Here is a 24,547-nt window from a genome sequence, read left to right as displayed (position 1 = left end):
GCTCCATCAGCAAAGACTGGATCCTGGGCTGTCAGGAGGCCTGGCTTGTCAGATTGGAAAATTAAAATGTTAGTGATGGGATGCACTTCTGGTGAGAGGGAGAGAGAGGGAGGGAGACAGGGAGACAGGGAGACAGGGAGACAGGGAGACAGGGAGAGAGGGATGGCATCAGCATACTGAGGAGGTGCTGTCCCTAGGGGCGGGAAGACGATCCGCCCCCAGCCGCACCCCGGCCCCCAGCAGTCGTGTGTGGTTATGGGCCTCACTTGGCTGTATTGGCCCCATTCCTACTTTCTTTGGAGACCTTACCTACATGACCTGTTATGCGGCAAAAGACAACTGACACGCTTTCCGGAAGCAGAGCCTTCTGCTTTCTATAGCTCTCCGCTCCCCTGCCTGGAGCCTGGCATTAGGCATTGACTCCTGGAGCTGGAAGGGGCCTCCAACGCCACTGAATGCCGTCCTCACCCCCTCATTTTATGGAAGGGGCAGCTGAGGCCCAGGGAAGGGCAGTAATTTTCTCCAGATCACACCGACAGATGGGGACAGAGCTGGGAGGGAAACTTGAACCCTACGGGTTGAACCCAGGAGAGTAACCCCCAGTCACCCCCAGCACTCACATGGTCTGTCTGAAGAGACAGCCACCATTCGGCTCCTGCTAACTGTGCCCATGTGGGACGTGGGCCCAAGTGAAGCCAGACTGTCTGACTTTTCACAGACACCAGGAACAGGATTTCTCTGTAAAGTCTCTTGATTTTTAAATATTGGCTGAGAATTCAAATTGGATTGATGATCTCCAGGCCGTTGAGACTGGCCTTGGGATTTAAGCTTGGTCTGGTCACTGACGTTGGGCAAATAATATTACCCCCTTGAGCCTCCATTTCCCCATCTCTAAAATGGGCCTCATGGGAGTGCCTGGCTGGCTCAGATGGTGGAACATGTGACTCTTTTTTTTTTTTTAATGTTTGTTTTTGAGAGAGAGAGAAAGAGAGAGAGAGAGAGAGACAGAGCACAAGTGGGGCAAGGGCAGAGAGAGAGAGGGAGACACAGAGCCTGAAACAGGCTCCAGGCGCTGAGCTGTCAGCACAGAGCTGACGTGGGGCTCGAACTTGGGAACGGTGAGATCATGACCTGAGCCGAAGTCAGATGCTTAACCAACTGAGCCACCCAGGCGCCCCAGAACGCGCGACTCTTGATCTCAGGGTAATGAGTTCGAGGCCCACGTTGGGTGTAGAAATTACTTTAAAAAAATAGACTTTAAAAATAAATAAATACAGGGGCTCCTGGGTAGCTCAGTCGGTTAAACGTCAGACTCTTGATTTGGGCTCAGGTCATGATCTTGAAGTCGTAAGATCGAGCCCCGCATTGGGCACTGTGCTGGGTGTGGAACCTGCTTGAAATTCTCTCTCTCATTCTCCTTCTACCCCTCTCCCACTTGTGTGTTCTCTCTCTCTCTCTTTCTCTCAAAAAAAAAAAAAGTACGTACGTACATACATACATACATACATACATACACAAAATGGTCCTCACGGCTCCTATCCACTTACTGGGTTACTGTGAAAACCCAATGAGCTAATGGATTTGGAAGGTACAAGCTGCAAATGACCCTCAGCTCTCTAAGGAGACTCCCCTTACAATGTAACGAGTTAACTCCCCATTAGTCTAAGTTAGAACTATATTATTCTGGCCTTTATGGCAGAGATTGCATTTTTATGGCAGGTTTATGAGTTCCAGAACCCTCCCGCTTGCATTATCTCAGCACGTTGATGGAATCAGAGGCTGGGCAACTGCTCCCGAGACCCTAGTCAGAGCCAAGCCCTTTCTCTGAGCTGAGAGGCACGTTCCAGCCGTGGCTTGAGTGGCCGTGAAGAAAGAGCTTTGGAGTCACAGACCTGGATTTGAATCCCTAATTTTGTGTCCTTGGACAAAAACTCTGAGCTGTGGTTTTCTCATCTGTAAAATGGGCATAATGGCAAAGCCACCTGGTGGGGCTGTTGGGGCAATTGTGTGAGAGGACATTATGCAATGTCTTTTGGCTCAAGGTCCAACTCTACCTGCACAGAAGCTTGTGTAGACCGGACCAGATGGGAACTGGCTGGGAATACCGACCCTTGACTTTTCCTCTCCTGAGAATCCTGCTCTGACAAGCCCCAGAGTGAAGAAATCTCTCCCAGCTGCTCAGGGAAGGGGGTCCTGCCCACCATAAGCTTCCCGGTTTTTGGGTCTCTGCCTTTTAGCAATTGCCCTCTTTGCTCCCCAACTCCGAGGCATCTTGTGAGATTACTTCTACACTGAGAGTAATTAGTCTGTGAGGAGGCTGATGTCCAACTGTCCCCAAACCCTCCCAGTCCTGCCATCGGCGAGTCAGCACCAGGCCTGGTTATGGCCGTGGCCACTTCAAAGACATCACTGTGCTCCCAGAGACGAGGCGGCTCTGACATTTATAGGGGGAACCAATGAGCTAATGAGCCAGAGAAGTTTCTGGTGCCTGAGGGATCTTCTTACAAGGAGAAGAAATCCATCCCAGATAGGAAAGTCCAGAAACTTATTGGAAATATCCAGCCAAGGGCATATAGTAACCCTGTGCTTCGTTTTGATGTGACTTTGTGAAGACACAGGCAGAGGCTCTGTGTGTGTCCTTGGAGAGGATGTCTGAGTAATGTCACCTCAGACTAGAGGTGCTACCTTAGCAGGTATGGCTGAAGGATGGAACTCTCTTTCCTGGGACTACCTCCAGGGCTGGGAGGGAATGTTCAAGGCTAGTGGTCTTCTAACATGTCAAAGGACGAGTCCTCTGAAAGAGTGAGTTCACAGGGAACCCCAGTAGACAAGCCAGCAGAAAATGAAGGTGCTCTGTTAGACAGGGTTGGGGGAGGGGAGCTCTTTGCTGGGCCTTACTGGCTGGGGGAGGTCCCTTTCCTCCCAGGACAGTCCCTGAGACGCAGCTTCTGAGAACCTCTGGATTTTGTACAGGAGGGAAGTGGAGTCCTAAGATGGCAAGTGACACTGTGGGCTTGGGCTCCCCTGAGGCAAAGTCTTGGTGGCTGCTGTTTTATTTGGAAGGCGATTCAGAAAACAGGAAGGAGGAAGGGGGAAAGGAAGGCGAGAGAGAGAGAGAGAGAGAGAGAGAGAGAGAGAGAAGGAATGCTAATACAGAATGTGTTTTTGAGGTAGGCGGCTAGATTCTTCCAGGGTCTTCTAGGTTGGAGCATTTTCCCACTGGCTCCTAGTCCCCCTGGTTGACAGGTCCCCCAAGGTGGGGTGGGGATTAACTCCCTGTGCTTGTAGGTTGATCTCCTGCTGTGCTGAGAAGACCTTGGGGCCTCAGGTGCAAGGAAGTGGCCTTCTGTAGGTAGACCTGGTCAGCACAGGTAAATCTGAGCTCCTGTGGAACTTTCCACCTCATCTGCCCCTGAAATGAGTATGGGTCCCGGGGATGTGTCGTCACAGGGCCCCAGTGGTGCCTTCTACGAGGGACTTATCCAAGATCCAGGGAGATAATGAGCTGGGGCCTGAGCCCAGGGTCCACAAGTGACAGTAACACAGGGGGTTTATACACATGGATGCACGTGATCTGACACAGGCATAAAATCACCGTCTGTCTGTCTGTCTGTCTCTCACACACACACACACGTTCATTTTACTCGGCGCTTGAAAAGACCGTGGGAATAAACAAAGACCAAACCAGAGAAGCAAAGCCCGTTTTCAGAGTTTGCTGTAGCAGGGGGGTCAGCCACCGGCAGTTTTGGAGGACACGGAAAGGCAGGCAGAGGAGGGGGCAGGCTCTCCGGTGGGGGAAGGGGTGGGGGGAGGGGGCGGTTTCAGATGTGTCCTGCCTGGACGCTCTTGTGTGGGGAGGCTGTGGGTGGGCCAACTAGAAGCGGGCATCCTATGTGATGGGTGCTTCCTTAATTCTTTCTGGTTGGTCCTAGCTGTTAGTAGGGACAAAAATGGGGGGGGGGGGCGGTCCGTTGTTAAGCAAGTCTTGGCTCTTTGGGGCTGGCTGTTTATAGGGGTTATTGTTTGGCTTCCCGGATTGTTGTAGCAATCTGACTTCTGGCAGGCTGGCTTCCCGGGCCAGTTACCTTAGATAAGGGGCAGGTTTCGTGGTATGGTTCCTGCAGATTGTGGGTCAGACTTCTGTTTTTATATATGGCCTGGTCATTGTCTGTTTGTATACTCAGTGTCTTAGGATCTTAAAAGGCACCAAAGGCAAGGATCACCTCGATGGCCTTACCGCCAGACGGCAAGCCACGAGGCGTCTAGCAACCAGAGACTCTCTGGCAGCCCTTTCCCTTCTCTGCTGGGATAGACTTCCTTGGGCTGGGCTGAAATCTCATTTCCTGTAACTTCCACACTTTAATCTTGCCTTTGTCTCTGAAGCAACCCAGAGCAAGCTTGCCCCGTCTTCCTTCCCATGGCCTTTCTCATATGTTAGAGGCAGTGTGGCGTGGTGGTTAGGAGCAGGTGCTTAAAGTCAGATCTGGGGTTGGATTCTAGCCCTGTGCCTACCATCTGTCTGACCTTGGGTATTTATGGGGCCCCACTTCCTTATCTGTAAGATGGGGTGATGATATCTCCCCGCGACTGTTGTAAGAATGAAGTCGGATGACGCAGAAGGGCCGCTCAGTAATGGATCCTCACGAGTGAAGATTGCCATCACGCCTGCGTCTTCAGGCTGAGCCCCTTCAGCTCTCCCTCACATGCTTGTTTGCCATTTCAACACCTGCCCTAAGGCAGCCCACCCACTCTTTGGCTGAAATGGGCGTGTGGTGAAGTAGGGGGACGGTGAGGGCTCTGGGATTCTGCCACTGGGGGCTGGAGGGTCTGGAATTTGGTGGGTGACGGTGTGATGCAAGAGAGGACAACTGGGGACTGTCTAGGGAAGAAGGTAGTCAGGAGACTAGCAGGCTGGCCCTTGGGGTAGGACCTGAGGGCTGGTGAGTCAAGTGGGCAGGAAATTGTCCTGTCAATCTTCCTGACTAACCCCCAAACTCAACCTCGACCCCACGGGTTGGGAACATAGTCCAAGAGAGAGGCGATTCCGGGCTTTCTCCTCAGTTGGGCCATATTCAAAAAGCTCCATGTCTCTGGGCTCGAGGCCCCCGACTGTCCTTTCCCTCCTGTGCCCCAGATTCTCTCTGTGGGGATCCTCACCCAGGGGCAGGGACGGGGGCTGGGCTGGGGAGCAATAACCAGCCTGGCTCTGGGGTGGGGAGGGTGTGGGAGATACCCCAGAGTGGAAGTGGGGAGGGGGTTGGTAGGAGGAGGGATGAGGGGAGGAGACTGTGGATTTTATTAACATCCTCTTGGGCTCCTTCAATCCTTATTGCCTGCTCAGCCAGCCTGGCAGTTCCTGAGTGAGCCCCATCCTGTGCCCGGCCAGACACTGAGGAAGTGCTTGCTTATGATGAGGTCTTGCCTGACTGCCTCCCTTCAGAGCTCTGCTTAGACTGCCACGGATTATCTCTAACAAGAGTCCCACCCCCAGGACCTCAGAAGATGATTCTGTTACTTCCCTTTTCACCTCAGAAGATGATTCTGTTACTTCCCTTTTCACCGATAGAACAAATGATGAGGGCTCCCATGGGGCTGAGGACCGTGTTCCGCTTCTGTGAAAGACATCCCAGCTCACAAGGTGTGGCAGCACACCCCTCTCCTTGGGTCCTCCCAAAAACACGGGAGGGGAGGAGTAAGGGACTCCGGCTGAGTTAGGATTTAAAAATCAGCCTTCTTCATTCTGTGCCCCTCCTCCTCCTCTATTACAGCTGGCTGGAGTTTGGGCCCCGCCACCATCTAGCTGTGTGACCTCGGACAATTCCATAATGTTTCTGGGCTTAGCAACTTCTCTGAGAAGTGAGCCGGTAGGGAGGGACCAAGCTGTCTCAGGACTAAAACTTGAGGGTGAAGATACCAAGAGGTCTCCCCGCAGTGGGTACCAGAGAGCTGGGGAAAGAAAACCCCGTCTTGCCTACAGCTGGCTTCCTGCAGAATCCCCTCGGCCAGCCCTGGCCTATCATAACCCTGGACAGTGACACCAATGTCCTTACAATGTCCGGGACTTTAAGTTCCTTATGTAGACCCTTAGGAAACATGATAGAAAAGCTCAGTCAAAATAACCAGTTGCTATAGGGCCCACAGACGTCCACAGGGGGGAAGAGTGTTCAAGCATCTCTTTGAAGAAGTTAAGAAACCAACAAAGAGGGCGCCTGGCTGGCTCAGTTGGAAGAGCATGCGACTCTTGATCTCGGGGTCATGAGTTCAAGTCCCACGTTGGGTGTAGAGATTACTAAAAATCATAGTAATAATAACCACAAACGTAACAAGCAAGCAAGCAGGCAAACAGCAAATGCTGTACTTTTCTGGGGAGTTTTCAAGAAGCTAAGATTAATGGGAACTAATCACCTTGCCCTGCCCTTGAGTGGTGAAGCCCGTCCCGTACGTTTACTAGCTCTGCAACTTTGGGCTGTTCCCTTCCTGGCGTGAGGGGTGGTGCAAATGTCTGTGTTCAGACTTTGCTTTTCAGAGAGGCCTTCTCTGCAGTGATTGTAAAGGAGACGGGGTTTCGATGTGCCGCTGGCTGGGTGGGGCCTGGCGTCCCTGGTCCCCAGGCCCATAGCCTCCCTGGTGGGGCCCCTGCTGGCAGGGGTGAGGACGGAGGGGGAGGAGGAGAGATGGTTTCTGCGTGTCTATGCTAGTTCCCGTGGCTGTCCGGCAAGCTGTCACCAACTCGGTGGCTTCAAACCACAGAAATGGATTCTTTTGCCGTTCTGGAGGCTGGAAGTTGGAAATCAAGGTGATGTCAGGGCTCTGCTCCCTCAAAGGCTCTGGGGAGAATCTACCCTTGCTTCTTTCAGCTTCGGGCAGCTCCTGGCATTCCTGGGCTGGTGGTGGCATCGCCCCCACATCTGTCTCCATCTTCCCCTGGGCTCTTCCTTATCAGGACATTTGGCAATCCCACTGGTAACCTGGGATGATGTCGTGTCAGGATCCTTCCCTTAGTTACATCTGCAAAGGTAACATCCACAGGTTGGAATGAGGGGATAAGGGTGCATCTTTTGGGGGGGCACCTTTGAACTCACTGCAATGTCTAAACACTGTGCAGAGTTTCCTTGTGTACTTTTTACACGCACCTGCCAGGAGGATATCATTCTCATTTTTCAGAAGAGAAAACCAAGGCCGCAGAGGTGTGGTAACTTGTCCAAGTTCGCACCATCAGGAAGTGGCTGGACTTGGATGGAAAGGTAGGGCTTCATCACCCAGGCCAGAGGGAAGGGGATGGCACGTGGAAGGTGTTGGGGGACGATGCAGACTGGCCCGGGGAGGGGCTGTGAGCAGTTCTGCATCGCTGGAGAGGTGAGTGTGTGTGGTCGGATGCTGGGAGGTGAAGGAGAGCAGGGCGGGTCATTCCACCGTTGGACCTTGGACAACAGCTTGAGGGTTTGAGTTTGATCTGGAGGTCAGAGGTCGGTGAGGAGTCCTCGAGGAACTTTTGATCTCCAAGCGGATGATCACAAGCACAGCAGATGTCTGGGTTGTGTGGAAGCTGGTTGGAGAGGGGTAAGCCCGGAGGGGCAGGTCGGGAAGATGGTAATGGACAGTGGTGGTGAAGACGGAAGGTGCGGGGTGGGGGGAAGGTGCACGTGAGTTGGGGGCGGGCACAGGTGACAGGATTCCAGGACTCATGAAAACAGAGAATTTCAGGGAACCAGGAAACTCCTGGATGGGCTGCTGAGTGTCTTGTGGTGCCATTAACTGAGTGGGGGACACAGGAGGAAGAACGGGGCAGCAGGACACTGTGGAGAGCTCTGAGCACTGTGTCTTCAGTTACGAGTCAGGCCCTTCCCCATACGTGTCCTTGCGGGGGGTGCAGGGTGCAGGGGAGACCGGGCTCTGCAGTCAGAGGCCCATGTGAGCCTTCCTCGGGAACCAGGCGGTGTGAAGAAGGATGTTCCAGGTGTGGCCTGGAGGGCCCCGCACATCTAGCTTTGGCAGGCACCCTCCCCCATTAGGCAGTTCTACGGTGTGGCTCTGGGACTTGTTCTTGGGCGCTCAGCCCCAACCTGTTTCTCAACACACCCAGCAATTAATAAATTCCCTTTCTGCTGAAGCTGGCCATTCGGGATTCTGTTCCTTGTAACTGAGAACCCTGGGCAGTACCAGTGGGCTTAGGGGCGAGGGTGAGCAAGAGGAGCTGGGGGCCTGTGGACAGGGGCCTGTGACATGGGGTTCCAATGGGTCTCACGGTATCAAAGGCTTTGGGGCCATTGGCCGTAGGGATGAAACTGGGGCCCCGGGGGTGGGGACACAGGTCGGGATCATAAGCACTTCGGTGGCCGGCAGGTGCATTCCGGGTGGGTGTGGAGGCCTAGGAGGTTATTAAATGTGACCCCAGGGAACAGTTTAAGGGATGGAAGGAGCAGAGGAACCTCTGAAGGAAGAGGGTAGGGAAGATAGAGAAAACAGTGTCAGGAAAATAAGAAAGAAGAATCTAAAGAGGGAGTAGTTACTGCGTCAAAGGCTGCAAAAATTCACTTGAGACAGAGTTGAAAATGACACCTTGGGGGCTCAGTCGGTTAAGCCTCTGACTCTTGATTTCCGCTCAGCTCATGATCTCACGGTTCATGAGTTGGAGCCCCATGTTGGGCTCTGTGCTGACAGTGTGGAGCCTGCTTGGGATTCTCTCTCTTTGCCCCTCCCCCACTCACGCTTGCTCTCTCTCCCTCTCTCTCTCTCTCTGCTCCTCCCTCTCCCCCACCTCAAAATAAAGAAATAAAAACCTTTAAAAAAAGGAAATGATGCCTTGTGCTTGGCATTTAGAAGGACAGGGTCACTGGTCGGTGAGACCAGAAGCAAGGCTGGAGAGGGTTGCAGAGGTGGTAGGGGAAAAGGAAGGTAGCCTATCCTTCTAGAGACTGACAGTGGAGGGAAGAGAAGGAATAGGTACAGCTGAAGGAGGGAGCGGGGCCGCGTTCCAGGCTGGGTGCAAGCAGTGCCGTGAGCGGAGCCTGCATGTGGATGGTGTCAGGATGACCTCAGGTTAACGCACCCAGGTCGTTAGGGCGCATATTCTTAGGTACTTGAGGGTCTCTGGCACTATTGCAATGGTGTCTTCTCTTTAAATCACATCTTCAACTTGTAGAACAAAGAGGTCTTGCCAGCATTGGAAACCCAGTTGGACAGTTGGGATTAAAGTAACTTGAGTGTGGACTGAGGTTTTAAAGCCTGATGGGAACCTGGGTCCTTGTTTTTGTTTTTTCTCTGTTTTTGTTTTTTTAAAAGAAAAAAAATTTTTTTAAGAGAGAGAGAGAGAGAGAGAGAGAGACAGCGTGAGCAGGGGAGGGGCAGAGAGAGAGGGAGGCACAGAATCTGAAGCAGGCTCCAGGCTCTGAGCTGTCAGCCCAGAGTCCGATGCAGGGCTGGAACCCACAAATCGCGAGATCATGACCTGAGCCGAGGTCGGATGCTCAACCAACTGAGCCACCCAGGTGCCCCTGTTTCTGTTTTTAATCCAAAGTGTTCTGAAGATGAGGTAGACAGGGGCATAAGTTGTATATGGATTGGGGAGGCACAGGGAGCAGGGATTGAGTCCACCTGGATCCAGATTAGAAGCCATTCTCCCTGTGATCCCTCAGTGTGGACATAGCCCTACTGTCTTAGACCCGTTGCTCTGTCTGACCCCAGTGACGGCACCGTGGGGCCTATTCTAGCTGCTGCTTCTGGTCCTTCCCCTCCCCGCACCCCTCCTCTTCCTTCTCGACATTCTTTTCCTCAAATGTGTCCAGTTTACGGTTCTCTCTTTGGACTATGACCTTACACCTCACTCACCTGGGTCTTCTCTTTTTTCTCTGTGTCTTCACTCTACCTCAGGGATTCTTAGCTATTTTTCTACCATGGGTTCCACTGGGGTCCATGATCCCTGCTCAGGAGAATGTTTTCATTATTTAAGTTTATTCATTTTGAGAGAGACAGAGACAGTGCGAGCGGGGGAGGGGTAGAGAGAGAGAGAATCCCAAGCAGGCTCCGCACTGTCAGCACAGAGCCCGACTCGGGGCTCGAACTCACGAAACCGTGAGATCGCGACCAAAGCTGAAATCCAGAGTTGGACACTTAAGCGACTGAGCCACCCGGGCACCCTGTGTTTTTAAATATATAAAATAAAGTATGTAAGATTATAAAGGAAATCAATTGCATTAAAATATAGCTATCGAGCCTTATGTTAAAAACAAAGCTGTGACATGTGATGTGTGTTTCTTTCTTAATGCCTCAAGTGACACAGCCTTGCAGTGGGCCCAATAACTCCCATGACTTCAACACGGTGATGCGTAGAAATCTTTCGAGCTGTTTGCCACGAGGCTGATAGGATATGAAAACATCTGCAACTTCTTTTGTTGACGAGGACCCAGTTTTTACTGATACCTGTGTGCTTGTGGCTTGCAGTGAGCACCGAAGAAAACGAAGAAAACATTAACGTTCAGTTAGAGGTCCTCTGAATTCTGTTCAGGAACTCCTTGGGAGGCTGTGACCCAAGGTTCAGAAGCCCTGGCCCCAGGGCTCGGGATTCCATTGTTTGTTGATTTCTTCCTTCCTATTGTTCTTAAATGACCCAGAGCCAATTCTCATTAGTCCGTAGGCAATGAACTGATAATAGTGATCACGTTCCATCCCACTCAGTTGGGGGCAGCCAGCGAGGCCCTGGGACACGCACTGCTTTGTAGTTTGTGGGACAAGGACCTCACGGTGGAGCTGGAAGGGAACACTGGTGCCCTTGGAGTCAGATCAATTTAAGGATGGAGGTAAAGCACCTCAGGGGAGGGTACCAGCTCAGCACTGACCTCGGTCCAGAGAGCGGCCCGTATTCACCACGCGCACACACACCCACACACGCACAGCTGTACACACGGTACGGAAAATGGTGACACTGGCATCCGCTAGAGCGAGAAACAGGGCCAGGCCCCAGTCACGAGGCACCTGGCGTGGGACCCTCTCCTACAGTCGCTCAGCAGTGGGCTGCCCCCGCCCACCTGCCTCACCCTCTCTGGCCCCGCCGCACAGCTTGCCAGCTTTCTTCTCCCTGGGGGAGGCAAGTTCATTGTTAGAGCTTGTCACCCCGTTTTTCTCGCGTCGCCTTTGTCTCCTGGGGTGCCTGCCTGCCTAGTTCAGGGCCTCCCGGCTTCCTGCTCTTTCTTCTGTGCTCCCTCTGTCAGCCAAAGTAACCCTTATCTGGCTAAAACGTGTCAAGAACACCGCTGAAATCCACCTGTACACAGGAATAGGAGGAGCTCTAAGGCCCAGAGAAATCAGAGCCAGCAACCAGGAATTCCTGGGCCTGACATGTGGGAGGCGCTCAGCGAGTGTTTGCTTAATCGAGTTATCGGGTAAGGAGCCCCGAAAGCTCCCCAAAGCCTCTTCTGGCATTTCCAGCAAGGTCACCATGTATCCCTCACCTTCTCTAATTAAGCTGGCTTTTCCTCAAGTGCCCGCTGTTCAAGGTGAACAAAATGTTTTCAAGCAGTGTTGCTGGTTTTGTTTGCAACAGTATTTCTCAGTATCATGCTTCACCCGCTGTGTGGGGTAATTAGTTTTGTGCAGAAGGAAGGGAGTGAGCATGGGAGGCGGGCGCGGGATGGGGGTGGTCAGCCCCCATCCACCATCGTCTCGTGGAAGGCGGCCCGTGTGAGGGGGCATCTGTACGGGGCACCCGGAGCCCACAGGACTCTTTCAGGAACCCCTCCAGCACCCGGCACGATCCTGCTTTCTTTCTCCGGGTGAGTGTCTTGACGGGCTGGGTGGTCTTTCTGTTCTCTGGTTGTGCACCTGACTCAGTGCCACAGTGTACTGGCGGACTGTACGGGTTCTCAATTTTTTAAAGTTTATTTATTTTGAGAGAGAGAGAGAGAGAGAGAGAGAAAGCTTGCACGCTCGTGGGAGGGGGGCATAGAGAGAGGGAGAGAGAGAAACCCAAGCAGGCTCTGTGCTGTCAGCACACAGCCCAACATGAGGTTCGATCTCACGAACCAAGAGATCATGACCTGAGCCAAAATCAGGAGTCGGACGCTTAACTGACTGAGCCACCCAGGTCCCCCCAGGTTTTTTTTTTTTTTTCTTCTTCAGAGAGACAGAGAGAGAGAGACAGTGTACATGTGAGCATGGTGGGGGTAGGGGCAGAGGGAGAGAGAATCCCAAGCAGGCTCCACGCTCGGTGTGGGGCCTGACTCGGGGTTCGATCCTACGATCCTGATCATGAACTAGGACGGATCATGAACTGAGCCAAAATCAAGAGTCCTCTCAACTGACTGAGCCACCCAGATGCCCTCCAGGTTCATTGTTTTGATTCTTTTCTCACAGGAGAACTTTGTATTAAGGCAGATAGGCCCATTTTTTTAATGATAGAAATTGCTAATAGTTAGCAAACGCTACTCTGTACCAGGCGTAGTGATAAGCCTGTCACACCCGCCATCTCATTTAATCTCCCATATGCAGCCAGAGAGATCCTTTCACAGTAGAAATCACATCCTGTCCCTCCCCAAAGACCCAGGCACACTTGCCGTCAGGCCCACACCACGTTCTGCAAGGCTCCTGTTCCAGCTGCACCCCTCTCCCCGCTTCCCCTGATCATCACCCTCCTTGCTGCTCCGGAACTGGACAAGAAGGCCCTGCCGCAGGGCCTTTGTACTGGTTCTTCCTCCCGGGCCCTGCCCAGAGCACCCCTTCACTTTATTAGGCCTTCTGTAGCGTCTCTTCAGAGAGACACTCGCCCCATCCCAAATATCACTCGTTAAGCTCTGCTGACTTCTGTTCATTTCTAATAGAACTCAGCACCCTTAGCCATTTTATTATTAATCTATTTGTTTGGTTGTTTATTACTGATCTCCGCACTAAAAGCAAAGCTCCATGAGAGCAGGGACCCTGCTTTGTTCACTGCTTTATTTCCAGCACCAAGAGCCGTACCTTCAATGTGAATAAATATAGAGCCAATGAATAAATAAATGGATGAATATTCACAAAACCCCATAATGTGAGTGGTACTATCACGGCCATGCTAGAGATGAGAAAACTGAGGTTTAGAGAGACTGACCATATTCTCAGGGTCATAAAACTAATGAGCCGTCTGGGACCAGAGGTCAAAATGTCTTGTCTCTGGGGTCTAACTCTTAGCTTCTGTGCTAGCTCACCTCTCTCTGCACTTTTAAGTGCCTGCCAGTGTTTTTATGTGAAAACCCTATTTTCCTGAGACACTCCGAGAAAAAAGCCATTCGATGGGTGACTCCGTTTGGAAAATACTGCAAATTACATTTCCTGCTTGGTGGCCTAAGAAAGGCTCTGAAAAGTCCCGCAGTAAAAATCCTGGTTGAACTTCTGTAATCAGTGTTTCCCAAAGCATTGACTGTAGACATCTTGTATTTATTTATTGGTGTGTGTAACATCTATTAACATATTGCAAAGCTTACCTTGGAAGCAATAGCTTTTATCCTTGCAGAGAGAAGCAGATTGTCTGGTACAGGATTCCAGGAGCTCTCTCTGGGTTGGCTGCGGTGAGAAGTCTGGGACCAGGGCTTCCTCTCCTAGCAGGAGGGCCCGTGCCTGAAGTCAGCGTCCCACAAAGCTGGCACCTGAACCCAACATGTTTGCTCACCCACTGTCATGTTCACCCCCAAACCAGGAAGGCAGCAGTGAGGCTCCTGGCCCCTGTTAGCTGCACCCCGGCCCAAGCATGCTTCTCTACAGAGATCTGGGCACGAGCTCATCTTCTGCCCTTTGATTCCTGTACAGGTGACACTCGGTGTTTCTCCTGAGCTTCTTAGAGAACAATTCCTTAGGTGTGCCTCTCAGAGACATCAACCCCACAAACCTGGCCTTGCTCTCTTACTGTCTCATTTCTCCCTATTGGAATTTTCACCTAGAGGAACAGGGACACTCCCTTACCCACTTGTGTCCTCTCGGCCACCAACTCGGTGTTGAACACACAGTCGATGGTAAATGCCTAGATCATTCTTGTTGGCTTAATTGTGATGATCCCGCATGTTGCACGGTTTGGAGCAGAGAAGGATAGATGGTGATGTTGTAAACCTCTTAATTCATTGCCAGAGCCGCCTCACCCCTGCCCTGAGCAAAGGAGAAAGATGCCCCAGAGGCAGAGAAGACTATGGAGGGAAATGTATGTAACTGACTGCATCTTTGTGTTCCTGGCAGGGCTGGAGCCAGTCAGCGTCCCGATGTGTTCATTTTTATTGGTTTTGATGGTGATTTGATGTCATCAGGGATTCAGGTCTCACGTTTGTCCCTGCGATCATCTGAATAGCACTGGTGACGGGGAAGGGAAGAGCAGAGACAGGCACCCATAGGCAGCCTGGATCGGACCGTATAAATCTGGGAGGAGGGAGGGGGCCGGACAGCCTGGCCTTCCCAGCTGGCACACGAGGCTGAGTGGAAGCCAGCGACAGGCAGTGGAGCGGGAAGCGTTGTGCCTTCACCCCAAGTGACCATGAAAGGGGCCATGCGAGTCTCAATCATGTTCCTTCTGGTGACTGTGTCGGACTGTGCCGTGATCACAGGGGTAAGTCGTCCAACTTCCTCTACGCCCTGGGTTTGGGGGGGGATGTCAGGGTCTGCACGGGATGGGAGCCAGCGACCATGCAGGGGGCAAGCCAAAAAAACTGGGGCGTCAGCCGGCATTTTAGAGAGGTGTTCCACATGATTTTCGGATTAGTTAGACCTCACTCCACTAGACGGGATCCACTTTTGAGCAGCTGTGTGTAAACCAAATCTAATTTCCAACTGCATTAAGAGAACATCAAACATTTTGACGTTTCGACCTCTGGTAACATGAAGATTCCTATTGTGTAATAAGAAATTCCTCTCTAAAGTGGGTTAGCACCCCTTGATTTATCTTTTGTGAAAATTTTGGTTTTCATATACAATGTGGTCCACATGTCAAGTTTAGTTTACACAGCATGATGACTTGATTGAACGCAGTGACCTTATTAGCTTTCATTGGGGGCATTTAACCTCTGCTTTTTCCACTCTTAAGAAAGGTTGCCTTGAAATTCTTTCTTCCCTTTATTTTTTATGTATTTTAGCCGTGCCCAGTTCTGATAAGAACATTTGGCTGGGTGCACCCAAAAACGAGCATCGGGTACCAAGCAGAAATCTCGTCTCCCAAGGGACGTTTGCCACACACAGGCGCTGCCTGTCTTAGAATTCAAAACACTCGGATTATGGTTCTCTTGTAGCATTTTGGCTTTAACCGGAACCACCCTCAAATGTGTTACAGTGGTGGGACCATTTTTACTAAAACAGAGAGTAATACTTTACCAGAGAGCTTTCCAGATAAAAGCCGCTAGAGGAAAAAAAAAAAAGAGGGAAATTTATTATTTTTTTCCGAAGTCCCTCAACTTTTTACATAGAGAATGAAAACGTAGAAAAATGCCAAACAATTCCTGGAATCGTATTAGTTTTAATGTTCACAGAAAGGAAAACTTCTTTCTTCTCCTTTTTAAAGGAAAAAGACTGAGTTTCAAAGACGAACAAATATTAAAGGCAAGTCAATGCTTTTGAGACCCGGAGCATGAATAACACTGTTAGGGCAAAATTATACCTAATGAATGTCAGCCTCTGAATCTTCCTACTGTGTAGCTTGACCATCGGGGAGGCTGAGAAAGAGGGACAGAAGCCACCGAGAGGGATGGGGGCTGAGGGTTCACGCTGATGCCCAGGTTACCTCACTGTGTGAGCTCCAACATCTGGCCGAGTGGCGGTGGGAAAATGCCTTTCTAGCAAACATTTCAGCTGGACCTTTTGAAAAGCACAGTGAGGGAGAAATCTAGGGTGGAAGGAAATGCATGGCAGACATGTGCAGGAGAGTGTGGGACCCAGTGCTGAGGGGGTCAGGACTTCCCTCCATTCTCCATGCCCAGGGGCTGCCCCGGGGGGACTCCCAAGAAGAGGCTGGTAGGACATCGTCATATGGCCTTGCTCCCTGCATAGTGACCATCCCAAATTCGGGCTTGGATGGTCCTTCCTGCCAGAGTGGGGACAATGATGTCCCAACTCTGTGGGAGAAGAGTCAGGTAGGGCCTGCTTGGCCCCAACCCTGGTCAGTGTGCGAGATGTACACTTGCTGGGCTGGAGACCTGCATGGCCAGGTGACTGCCCCCTGCACCTCTTCTGGGTGACAAGCAGACCCTGCGCCCCCACTTTCCTTCCTGGGGCTGAGCCAGTGGGCAGCCTCCCGCTCCTGCCAGGTCCCAGGCAGGCAGCGAGAGCCTGCCCCATGGCCTTCTGTTGGAGAAGAGTGAACCAAAACCCACTTGTGAATCTCAGCTCAGATAAGCCACAAAGCTTTCCTGCAAGTGGAAAGATTGGGTGCTTCTCTATCGTGGCCCCACTTGAGTCTGGAGCAGCTCAGAGGTCGATTTTGTTTCAAGCAGGCTTGTGTGGCCTTCTTTTCAAATGGCAACTTCCAGAAACCAGGCAAGGCCGCCCAGCTCCTGTTTGGAGCCCAACCCAGAGGGGTCCATCCCTATCTGGGGTTCAAAGAGGCCTGCTGAGAAGCACTGGGGGAGACACCGCTTCTCAGGGGTCGCCGGCCCCCGGCTGAGGCGGGGATTCCGGTGAGGGCCGAGGTGGGGGCCAGCACCAACCCCGGGTGTGGGGTCAAGGTTGGAGAGTCTGGTCCCAGGAGACTCAGCACTGACCACCTAGGGGCTTGGGCCATCAATTCCCCTCCCGCCTTTGGGAATTCAAATTAATTTGATGTCACCCGTGTCCCTTGAGCATTTCCCAGTGCTGGAAGGGCCATGTCTCCTAACTTCTAAGGTTGTCAGGAGAGTTGCCCCCCTATTGGGCAGCCTCAGTGGAGCTTGGTTCGGGGGGGTGGTGGTCCTCAGATGCAGTTCTGCTGCCCCGCGGAGGCCTGAGCATCCTGTCGTGAGCGGAGCAGGAGCAAGAATGAGCTGCCCAAGGTGTGAGGCCACCAGGGTTTTCGGATGTACCTCTTCCTTCCGGTTTCTCTTGAGGGGCGCTAATGGGCACTAACGACTCCTGTCTCCCCTCTCAGGCCTGTGAGCGGGATGTGCAGTGTGGGACGGGCACCTGCTGCGCCATCAGCCTGTGGCTGCGTGGGCTTCGGATGTGCACCCCGCTGGGGCGGGAAGGAGATGAGTGTCACCCGGGCAGCCGAAAGGTACTGCACAGACTTGCTCAGGGCAGAGAGCCGGCGACACAGCTGGGACTGGACCCCGATTTTCAGACTGACTCTAGGATCATCTTACGGGTGTTCGGCACTGCCTCCTTGCTTTTTGGAGAAAGCCTGGGGTAGAGTAGGGGGGCACTAAGCACACAGCCTGTTAGATCTATGGGCTGGGACCCCAGCTGCTCCTCTGCTGTGTGGTCTTGGGCAATTAGCAGGACTTCTCTGGGCCTCGGGCGCTGTATACAACCAGGCGAGTAGAATGATTACCCCTGAAGTCTCTTTCAGATCTGAATATGAACTCAGATTCTCAAAGGATCCCGAATGGCCTGTGCCCCTGGACCCCTCCCTCAAGAATATGCAGTAATACTCATGGAAGGGCCTTCCATCCAAGGCCTGGTTAGGGTGAGGCAAGGCCCGTGCCCAGCGCATACACTTTAAGGAGGCGCTCACTCTTTGGGGCCCCAAGCACCTGACTCTCGCCCTGCTCCCAGCCCAGGGGGCATCGAAGGGCCACGAGGTCTTTGCTTCTGAACGGCCAGGTACGGGAGCAGCCACAGGTGTGTACGGGGACCCATGTGTCTGTCACCTTCCCCGGCTTCCTGTGGTTCAGGAGTCCTTCGTGCTCTCCTGGGGGATATGCCTACACCGGGAGCCCTGGTTTCTTCTGGGGTCAGAGCATCATCCTGTAGTCACCCCCCCACCCCGCCATTGCAGCTGCTTGGGGAATGGGGGGGAGATGCAGCTGAGCCAAGACCCTCGGGACAGCACAGCAGTCCTTGCTGCGTCAGGGTGTGTCAGGTGGTTCGGCTGCAGACCTCCGTTCCCAAAAGGGACACCGGTGACAATATAACCGCGTGCCACTTTTCAGACTACCTGCTTTTGCAAATATATAGTTTAAACCTCTTCACAACCATTTGTGGTAGGTGCTATTATGAACCCATTTTGAGGATAATAACACCCATTTTTGAGACACCAAGATTAAAGGACTCGCCGGTTTTCACACCGCTGGGAAGTTGGCAGACCTGGGATTGGAACCGGGGGCAGTCTGACGCTGTCTGTGGTCACAACCGTTCCTATTCACCCTCTCTTGAGGAAGCCTCAGTGGTCTAGCCTCTGGGTGAGAGTCACGGGGCAGAGGCAGTGTCTGTCCTGTCCACGGCTGCGTCCCCAGTACCCAACATCAAGCGCACGCTAAGTGAACTGTAAGTGAGATTCAGTCAACGACCGTGTGTGCACGCATTCACGTGGGTGTGCATGCATTCACATGGGTGTCAGGTCAGCGAGGGGACTTGGCTAGGCAGCTCTGGGACTTTAAGGTTGGAGCGGACAGCACAGTATTGTGGCCGATTACATCGTCTCGAGGGCCACATTGCCCGGGTTCAAATCCTGACTCCTCCCCAAATCAGCTGTGTGATCTTGGCATATCGCTCAGCCACTCTTGCCTCAGTTTCCTCCTCTGCAATAACTGTGATTGTTGTGCTGGGTGGAGGCGTGAGACACTGGGCAGGGCTGGGCTGGCCGGGGCCCCTGCGGGAAGCCCACCTCCCTTATGGTGAAGGTGTCATCGTGTTTCTCCTCTTTCTCCAGGTCCCCTTCTTCAGAAAACGCCAGCACCACACCTGCCCCTGCCTGCCCAACCTGCTGTGCTCCAGGTGCCCGGACGGCAGGTACCGCTGCTCCACGGACTTGAAAAACATCAACTTTTAGGAGCCTGGCTGTTGTCGGCACACACGCTGGGCCTCTGCATGAGAACAGCCTGTGGGGGGGGGTGGGGGGTCTCTTATGGATTTTGATTTCTGCCACATGGCCCAGCTCCCCCACCACCCCGTCCCCAGTCCCCAGGCCCCAAGCTGCCTCCCCCCATCCATCCTTCCTAGCCTACATCTGTGCATTCATGCAGACACCCGCACATGGTCCGCCAGGCTGGCCTGAGGGCGTCCCAGCTGAGGACCGTGGTCCTGGCAGCAGCTGTTACGGCTGGCTGAGGGGTTGTACGTGATCGGAAGGACACTGTTTTCCCTTAGCTCCTGCCTCACTCACCTGTCTGCTCCTTAGAGGTGACTTGTCCTCCTCCCCGGGCCCATCTGTCCCTCCTCCCGCATGTGCTCTCTGCCTGAACCTGCACAGCCCCTTGGGTGCGCTGCTCTGCGTCTCTGGCCTGAGCCTCAGGCCATTTCTGTGAGGCCTGTGACTGTCAACCCGGGAGTCGGCCATCTTCCTTTGACTGACTAACCCCTCGGTTGTAGGCCACGGGCCCAAGGTCAGCCCTTCCCGGGGCGCAGTAGGCGGTGACCTCATGGCAGGCGTGGGAAGCCACCAGGCCAGTGCTGCATGGCCTGCGAACCCCTCCCAGCACGCCTTACCAGTTAAGCAGGGAAGCCCCCAATTCCTACTACCTCGCTCTAAAATGCAAGCAGCGGCCATTTGATCTAATCAGCTATTGACGTTTTAGGAGGCAATTAGGGAGTAACCTCAAACAGCTCCTTCCCAAGGATCGGTCCCTGGGAGCATGTCTGTGACCTTGAGGACCAAGGGCTTCTGCCCAGCTGGTGGGGGGTGGGGGTGTCAGGTGGGGGGTGGGGAGGCAGCAGGCAGGGACACTGACTTTGGATACAGGCGTGCAACCACCACTGCGGGCCCAGGCTGCACAGGCACCACACCCAGAGACAGCGTCTTCTCCAGACAGTGAGGGCTTCCTGAAGTTCAAAGCTGTCTGTCTGGGAGTTGTGTCACTGGCCTCCATTGTCATCTAAAACACAGTCGCTCTAAGCCCCTCGCATCTGGACTCTGCCCCAGGCCCACCCAGGACAGCGTGGTGATGCCCGAGGATGCAGAATAAAAGCATGAACAAGGGGCGAGCGGCTGTGGTGTTTCTGCTGTGTCAGGATGGGGACCCAGGGGCAGGGAGGGGGGCGGGACTGGGCCTTTTCCAGGTGGGGAAAGATGCCATTGCTGTCCTCCCATCTAGGGCAATCTTTTTGAGAAAGTAGATTCAGGGTATTTTTGAATGAAGGGTGACAAGTAGTGTGCACAGCGAAGGTGCTGCTCAGGTATGTGACTCAGGCGCGTGGCTGGGTTGGAGACAGGCAGGGAGCCGTGAGCCGGTGTCTGGGTAGGGACTCCACTGTGACAGGACAACTCCCGTTTCCGCAATTGAGTCCCCTTTGCTTGGTGTCCACCAGACCCCCACGTGTGGGGTGAAAAGTCCATATCAGGATGGCCCTGAGGCTGTGTCTGAACCCAGGGCCCGGAGCATCCCCTAAGTGCCAGGTTGCTGTCCCCATGGCCCCTCCTCACCTCAAGTCCTCGCCTAGAAAAAATGCAAAATGGAAGATGAAAGTACGTTGTATCCTGTGTTTCCCAGAAGCCTCCAAACGCATTGTTCCTGAGGTTCCTGAGGTTCCTGAGGCCCTGGGGGCTCCCGCCCTCCCTCGTTTACGCTTGATCTGCGAGAGCCTTGCACAGGGGTGCTCAGCGCAGCCTTTACTGCAAGGCCACTCAGGCCAGGCCTGGGCCCCACTTAGGGGTCGTAGGTTTTGTTTTCAGCTCCTTTGACGGACCTTGTTGCCTGCTCTTGCTGACTTTTGCCCCTTCCTGCAGCCATGAATCTCTTGCCCAGGCTCTGGACAAGGCTCAGCTGCTGGACATAGAGCTCCTGTCCACGTCCGGGGTTCCAATCTGCCCATCCTTTTTCTGTGGGTCTCCAGATACTGCCCATGGCTGCTGCCGGTCGTGCAGGTGTCCCGGGCCTTTCCCAACCCTGCTGCGCCCCCTGCAGGCAGAGCCAGCCTGGGGGAGGTGCCGGCCACGTGTCTCAGCACAGTGGAGAGGGGGACGCCACCTGTAGCCCCATCCCTCCCCCCCCAGGGAGCTGGCCGGTCTGCAGACCCCAGTGAATCAAACAGGAACAATTCTCATTTTTTATACCGGAAGGCTGAGGAATGTATAATTGGCCTCTGCTCCAATTCCCTGCTGCATTTTCCCCCTAAAGACTGAAGAGCAGAAAGGGGAAGGTGGGAGGGGGTAAGAAAAGTGGATTTGTGAGAATTCTTTACATTCGGGAATAGGTTCTTCATAATTATAAAAAGAATCTACTTATGAGAATAATATATCCATAATGAAGATGTGTTCCAGAAGAATCAAATTAGGCCAGGTTTAGGTGAAATGGAGACCCCTTCAGGATTCTGGCCCCCTTCAGTGACAGCCTTACCTCCCCTCAATCTCGGGACCCTTCCTTCCCGACGGGTGGAGTCTGGTGCCATCTAGTGACCAATCTGGGGATGGCATGGAAGGGTCAAGATGCACCCTTCTCAAAACAGATTCCCCAGATGTCCCCAAGTGTTAGATTCAACCAGAGGCTTAGAGGGACAATTCTTCCACCTGTGGAAAGAAATCTGTCCCCCTAAGGAGCACAGGAGAAATACTTAGTTGTCCCTATGGGTGCCGTCCCACCTAGATACCTCTTTCCTAGAAGCTGCTGTCGTCTTCCAGTGAGACATCTCTCCCAGCTTCTCCCGGAGTGGGACCACGGAGGTGGGCGGAGCCAGAGGATGATGGGATGCTCCTGCCCCCCACCTGTGCTCCTGGACACAGCCCTGGAGGCGCTGCCTCACCCCCCCCCCCCCCCCCCACCGAATCTCCACGTTCTCAGCTTCCACCACCCCCAGGATCAAATTCAGAAGCTCAAGAGCAATGTAGACTTTTTGTCTCTTCTCCTGTCCTTTCTCCCTGCAGCCATGGCCAAGTCTAAGCAATCAGCCTGCCCAGCATGGCCTATGGCAACTGCTGCCAACCTATTCTCTCTGCCTCCAGTTTTCCCCGTAAAATCCACCCTGGCATCTCTACCAGTCATCTCTCTAGGCGGCACATTTACCTGGTCTGTGCTCCCCGACAGCGCTTCTCGGCCCCAAAAGGGAAAGCCCAAACCTTGGCAGGGAACGAAAAGCACCTGCCCACTCTTTCTCTGCTTCTTCCATGCTCCCCACCAGGCTTCCCGGCCTCAGGACTTGTCCACAGTGTGTGGAAGATGCCACGTGTGTCTTTGCCCAGGCTCTTCCTCTATGGGGAATGTTCCGCTTCTCCTCTGGTGTCTGGTGACTTCAACATCTCCTTCAAGAGCCGCTCAAGTGCACCCCTGTCCCCATTGCATCCATCAGAACAAAAACACACCTCAGGCACCGAGTTGGCACCTGCTGTTAGGGGACACCCGTGCCTAGGTCAGCTTCTACCCAAGAGAGAAGGAAGGGCAGCGCCTGAGTCCTGCTTGTGTCCCAGGGTTGAGTAGTGGGAACCGGGCCGGAGCACCTACAGGACGGATGATGGTGGCCTCTCCGGAGGCCTCTCCCCCAGCCTGTCTCTCCGTGGCCTCACTTCCCAGGACCTAAGCTCCACTCCTGTGCTCAACACGCAGCAGATTGCATCCCTGGGGCATGAGGCCCAGGGACTGAGAAGGACCCAGGCCTGCCGGTGGAGGTGAGGTGGAAGGAGGGCAGGAGCAGGGCTCTGGACCCAGCTCACGGCCAGGTGCGTGCACCTGCCTCACAGCCTGTCGGCCACAGACCCCTGCACTCACTGGGGCCAGAGACTGTTGTCTCACAGGGCTGGCTTCAGGGTATGGGGGCCAGGGTTCTTCTCATCACAGACCAAGCCCAGTACCAGGGTACCAAGCCCAAGTACCAGGGGATACTGAGTACATGACAAAGGATGTTGGTGGGCTACCTGCCTCCCGTGGCAGCTCCTCTCCAGACCCAAATTACACAAGGCCTTGCCCTCCTGCCGTCCACACTGTGGCCTGTCACTGATGGCAGAAGGGAGTTGGAGGAGGACGTGGGGGGGAGGGCCTGCGTGGCCCAGACCCCTCCCTACATCTTCAGGGTGGAGACACTGGATGTGGCAGCCTGGCTGGCTTTCAAGACCCAAGCCTGGATCCATGCTGTGGATGGGGAGGATGCTGGGACACCTCGGCAGATCAGAAGGGAGGGCCCCCAGGGGATTGAGAAGTTTCTGGTCATCTGAAGTAGAGCCCCGGTCGATTAACTAATTAATTCATTACCAGTTTATCAGCTAAGGGGTCCCTTTGTTGTATGGTAAACAAAGGACCATGAGCTGCTGGAGGACAGAGACCGTGGTTGTTTCCTGTGTCTTGTGCCCGGCCTAGAGCTGTGCTCAACAGACATTTTCTGAATGAACGAACGAATGAATGAATGAAAAGCAGCGATGGCGCTTCCTGGGGGGAGGCGGGCTGGTGAGGGTCTCAGGGGTCTCTGGGACGTGGGCTTCTATAGCTGCCACCTCCCACAGACCCTCTCCTCCCAGAGTCCCCACACCCCAGTGCTCACCCCACCGTCTCCTTGCAGGTTCTTCCTCACCGGGGGAAGGGCCTCGGGGGCCCTGGAGATGGGGAGAGCCATACACAAAGTCAATGGCAGCCCTGAGGGTCCAGGAGGGGCCCCCCCAGGGCAGAGCAGCAGTGGGAAAGTGCAGAACTGCCCTTGTTTGTGAGTGTGAGAATCTCGAATTACACAAGTTACATCTACTTCTGCTGGATGGACTTTGTCGTGGTGGAAGAAAAACAAAAAAAGACCCTCCCATCTAAGAGAATGGTAGTTGAAGGTAGGGCAGAGGAAGGGGACCTGGCAGGGAAGATGTCACCAGTCCGAGGCTCTCGCTGAGCTGAGCAAGAGGAGGGCCTGAGGGAAGCCAGGCGGGCCAGCACGGGGAGCCCTCCACATGGGGGATGATGAAGGGCCAGACACAGACTGAGCCGAGGGCAGAGGGCAAGCCTCCAAGGGCAGGCAAGGGCCTGAAATGCTAGAGGCTTGATTCCCTGGAAATCTGCTGCTAAGCCCTACTCCGTCTGAATGTTGAACGATGACCTCAAGATAGTAGATTGGATAGGATTCCAGCTGGGGGACACAGAATAAGCACACGAGGGCGTGTGGATCCCTACCTCTCCTATGCACTTCTCCCATCTCGGAGACTCTGGCCACCAGGCTCCGGGGGAGGGGGGGAGCACCGAGCAGAGGCGAGCGAGACCCGAGGAGGAAGCAGGAAGCTCCCCTCGGCCAGAGAGAAAGGTCGCTCAGCGGAGGTTCAGGGCTGGGGAGCCGCCTCAGAGCAGAGTTTGCACAGCAAACACGCTGTTGCACTTCGATTGTGCATTACCCAGGATGGCTTTGGTTGGGGGCGGGGTGAGGGGGGCCAAGGCCTTGGCATTCTTGCTCTCCCAGAACTTTGACAGTGATAAACCCTGGGAGCGAGAAATTGCTACTTGAAAATTTGCCCTGTGTCTGACCTTGGACCAGCCCAAGAGTCAACCTGGAAGAATTCCCCTGGAATGTGCCCAAAACTCGG

General features: G+C 53.8%; 1 protein-coding gene and 1 long non-coding RNA gene across 2 annotated transcripts; both read left to right on the top strand.

Annotated features, from left to right (window-relative positions):
• Positions 1–5,818: 5,818 nt before the first annotated feature.
• On the top strand, positions 5,819–9,313 carry LOC132672508 (uncharacterized). The gene is made up of 3 exons (XR_009607548.3): positions 5,819–6,796; positions 6,944–7,016; positions 7,165–9,313. It is a non-coding gene; the product is annotated as an uncharacterized LOC132672508 (long non-coding RNA).
• Positions 9,314–9,327: 14 nt separating this feature from the next.
• On the top strand, positions 9,328–20,047 carry PROK1 (prokineticin 1). The gene is made up of 3 exons (XM_060624636.3): positions 9,328–14,557; positions 17,060–17,185; positions 18,782–20,047. The coding sequence occupies exons 1-3, from the start codon at positions 14,486–14,488 to the stop codon at positions 18,899–18,901; spliced, it is 318 nt and encodes a 105-aa protein (XP_060480619.1). The 5' UTR covers positions 9,328–14,485; the 3' UTR covers positions 18,902–20,047.
• Positions 20,048–24,547: the final 4,500 nt, after the last annotated feature.

This window comes from Panthera onca, chromosome C1 (genome assembly GCF_046562875.1).
Source record: "Panthera onca isolate mPanOnc1 chromosome C1, mPanOnc1 haplotype 2, whole genome shotgun sequence".
NCBI lineage: Eukaryota > Metazoa > Chordata > Mammalia > Carnivora > Felidae > Panthera > Panthera onca.
The sequence above is the reverse complement of the archived record's forward strand: the minus strand, read 5'-3'. Positions and strand labels throughout refer to the sequence as shown.

Bases quoted from the DNA above. Each gene is read 5' to 3' on its own strand.
- PROK1 (XM_060624636.3), top strand. From the start codon at position 14,486: ATGAAAGGGGCCATGCGAGTCTCAATCATGTTCCTTCTGGTGACTGTG. The intron at 14,558-17,059 runs GTAAGTCGTCCA...CTCCCCTCTCAG, and splicing joins ACTGTGCCGTGATCACAGGG to GCCTGTGAGCGGGATGTGCA. The intron at 17,186-18,781 runs GTACTGCACAGA...CTCTTTCTCCAG, and splicing joins GTCACCCGGGCAGCCGAAAG to GTCCCCTTCTTCAGAAAACG.